This window comes from Morone saxatilis, unplaced genomic scaffold (genome assembly GCF_004916995.1).
Source record: "Morone saxatilis isolate NCDOM2014 unplaced genomic scaffold, NCSU_SB_2.0 Contig18, whole genome shotgun sequence".
In the NCBI taxonomy this organism is placed as follows: domain Eukaryota; kingdom Metazoa; phylum Chordata; class Actinopteri; family Moronidae; genus Morone; species Morone saxatilis.
In genome coordinates, this window is record NW_023339740.1 from 13,642,890 (window position 1) to 13,644,510 (window position 1,621).

Genomic DNA, 1,621 nt, shown 5'->3' on the forward strand with positions numbered 1-1,621 from the left:
GTTTCATCCATACAAAGTGTAAAAACCACACACTGTGGTTTTATGGGGGGTTTATGTGACAGATTATTTATAGGAAACAGTGGTTTCCAGGAAGTTAATGGAAGGAAGATATAGGTGTTGGTTGTTGGATTTTGTTTCCCTGTTTCCACTCTTTATGCTAAACTGCATGGAAAGCACGTCAGTGTATTTCCGAAAATGTTGAACTATTAATTTAATTTGTCGCTCCAGACATAAACAGGGATGCATAGGAAGCTACAGAGAATCTGATGCACAGAAGATGAACCAAAGATAGCTGTTATAAAGGTACAAAGAAACAAATGGGTTACTGACACTGTAGCTTTTAATTGTATTAACGTCTAACAGCGCGTTCATGAAGAGAGACATTTGTATCTGTGAGACGTACAATTCTTGTGTTTCTCAAGTTCAGCGTGGTACCTTGTCCCTGTATGGCACAGAGAACAGCACAACAAGACATATGAAGTTCTGTATCTGTTATTATTATGAAGGCTTAAATATTGAATATTGGATATTGAATAGAAGGAGCAGATGGGATAATGAACTTGATCTCTTTATTTCTTACGAGTATAAATGTTGACCAGCTCAGAGAAAGCGCTTCAGCTAAAAATATATTCATAACTGGGATAACAGTATCCATATTATGATTCAGGTGATATAGTAAAAGAAAACAAGGCAGTGAAAATAAATTATCTGAATAACAATAATAATTATAACAACAATAATTATAATAAACAGTGTCAAATTAGGATTCATAAACCTTTTTGTTTGCTTGTTTTTTTTGTGAAAATTCCTTTAAAATTGTCCATGAGCAAAAAAAATCCAGCATATCTTTTTCATTTAATGTTTCGAAGGGGGTTGCTCTGTCTGGGACGTCCCCTCCAGTCTCACACATTTACAATATTCACAGTTACTATAAACCTGTTCGGCACATACTGATCCACACCGCAGTCAGGCTGTCAGTGGAGATAAAACTATGAGGTGCAATGACATTTTTGTGTTTACATGTGTGTGCCTGGCCGTCAGGAAGCCGAATATCTTCCTCCATCAAAATAGGTACCTATAGATAAGGAGTAAAAATGTCCTTTCCTCCCACGATACATCTGTTCTCCAACATACCGTTGGCATAATCAATCAAGAGACAATCAAAGAAGAAGACACACAATCTGTGTCTGTAACATTGTACACACTGTCCTTAGTGAGACCCTCATCCCCACTCATAGAACCATCTCAGGTTCCCCAGTCTCTCAGCCCATGGCCGTCACCATGTTGGAGTGGTGCGGGTGCCCAAAAGAAGGGTGTATTGGGGTGGGTGTGGGAAGCATGTGTCCAGCGTGGCTGAAAGGCGGCAAGTGGCCCATGGACATGTGTCCGGCCAGAGAGGCGGCGCTGAAGGGAGAGCTCTTGTCATGCAGGCTTTTGGAAAACTCCTCATAGCTGTCGCTGCACCGCTTGCTCTTTTTGGATTTGTTGGACATTTTTCGGTTGCGTGTCTGTATTCCCTCCTTTTTCATGGTCAGAGGTCGGTTCACCTGTGTAGAGAGAGAGAAGTGAAGAGGTGAGTGAACTGTTTAAAGTATTTTTTTTGGGGGGGGGGGGGGGGGGG

The 1,621-nt window shown here is 41.0% G+C and overlaps 1 protein-coding gene across 1 annotated transcript in view; it reads right to left on the bottom strand.

The window, feature by feature from the left end:
- Positions 1-362: 362 nt before the first annotated feature.
- The window catches only part of gata2b (GATA binding protein 2b), an 8,864-nt gene continuing 7,605 nt past the window's right edge, over positions 363-1,621 (bottom strand). The window contains exon 7 of the mRNA XM_035661110.1: positions 363-1,547. Within this exon, the coding sequence (XP_035517003.1) occupies positions 1,263-1,547 (285 nt within the window). The 3' untranslated portion in view covers positions 363-1,262. The remainder of the gene's footprint in view (positions 1,548-1,621) is intronic.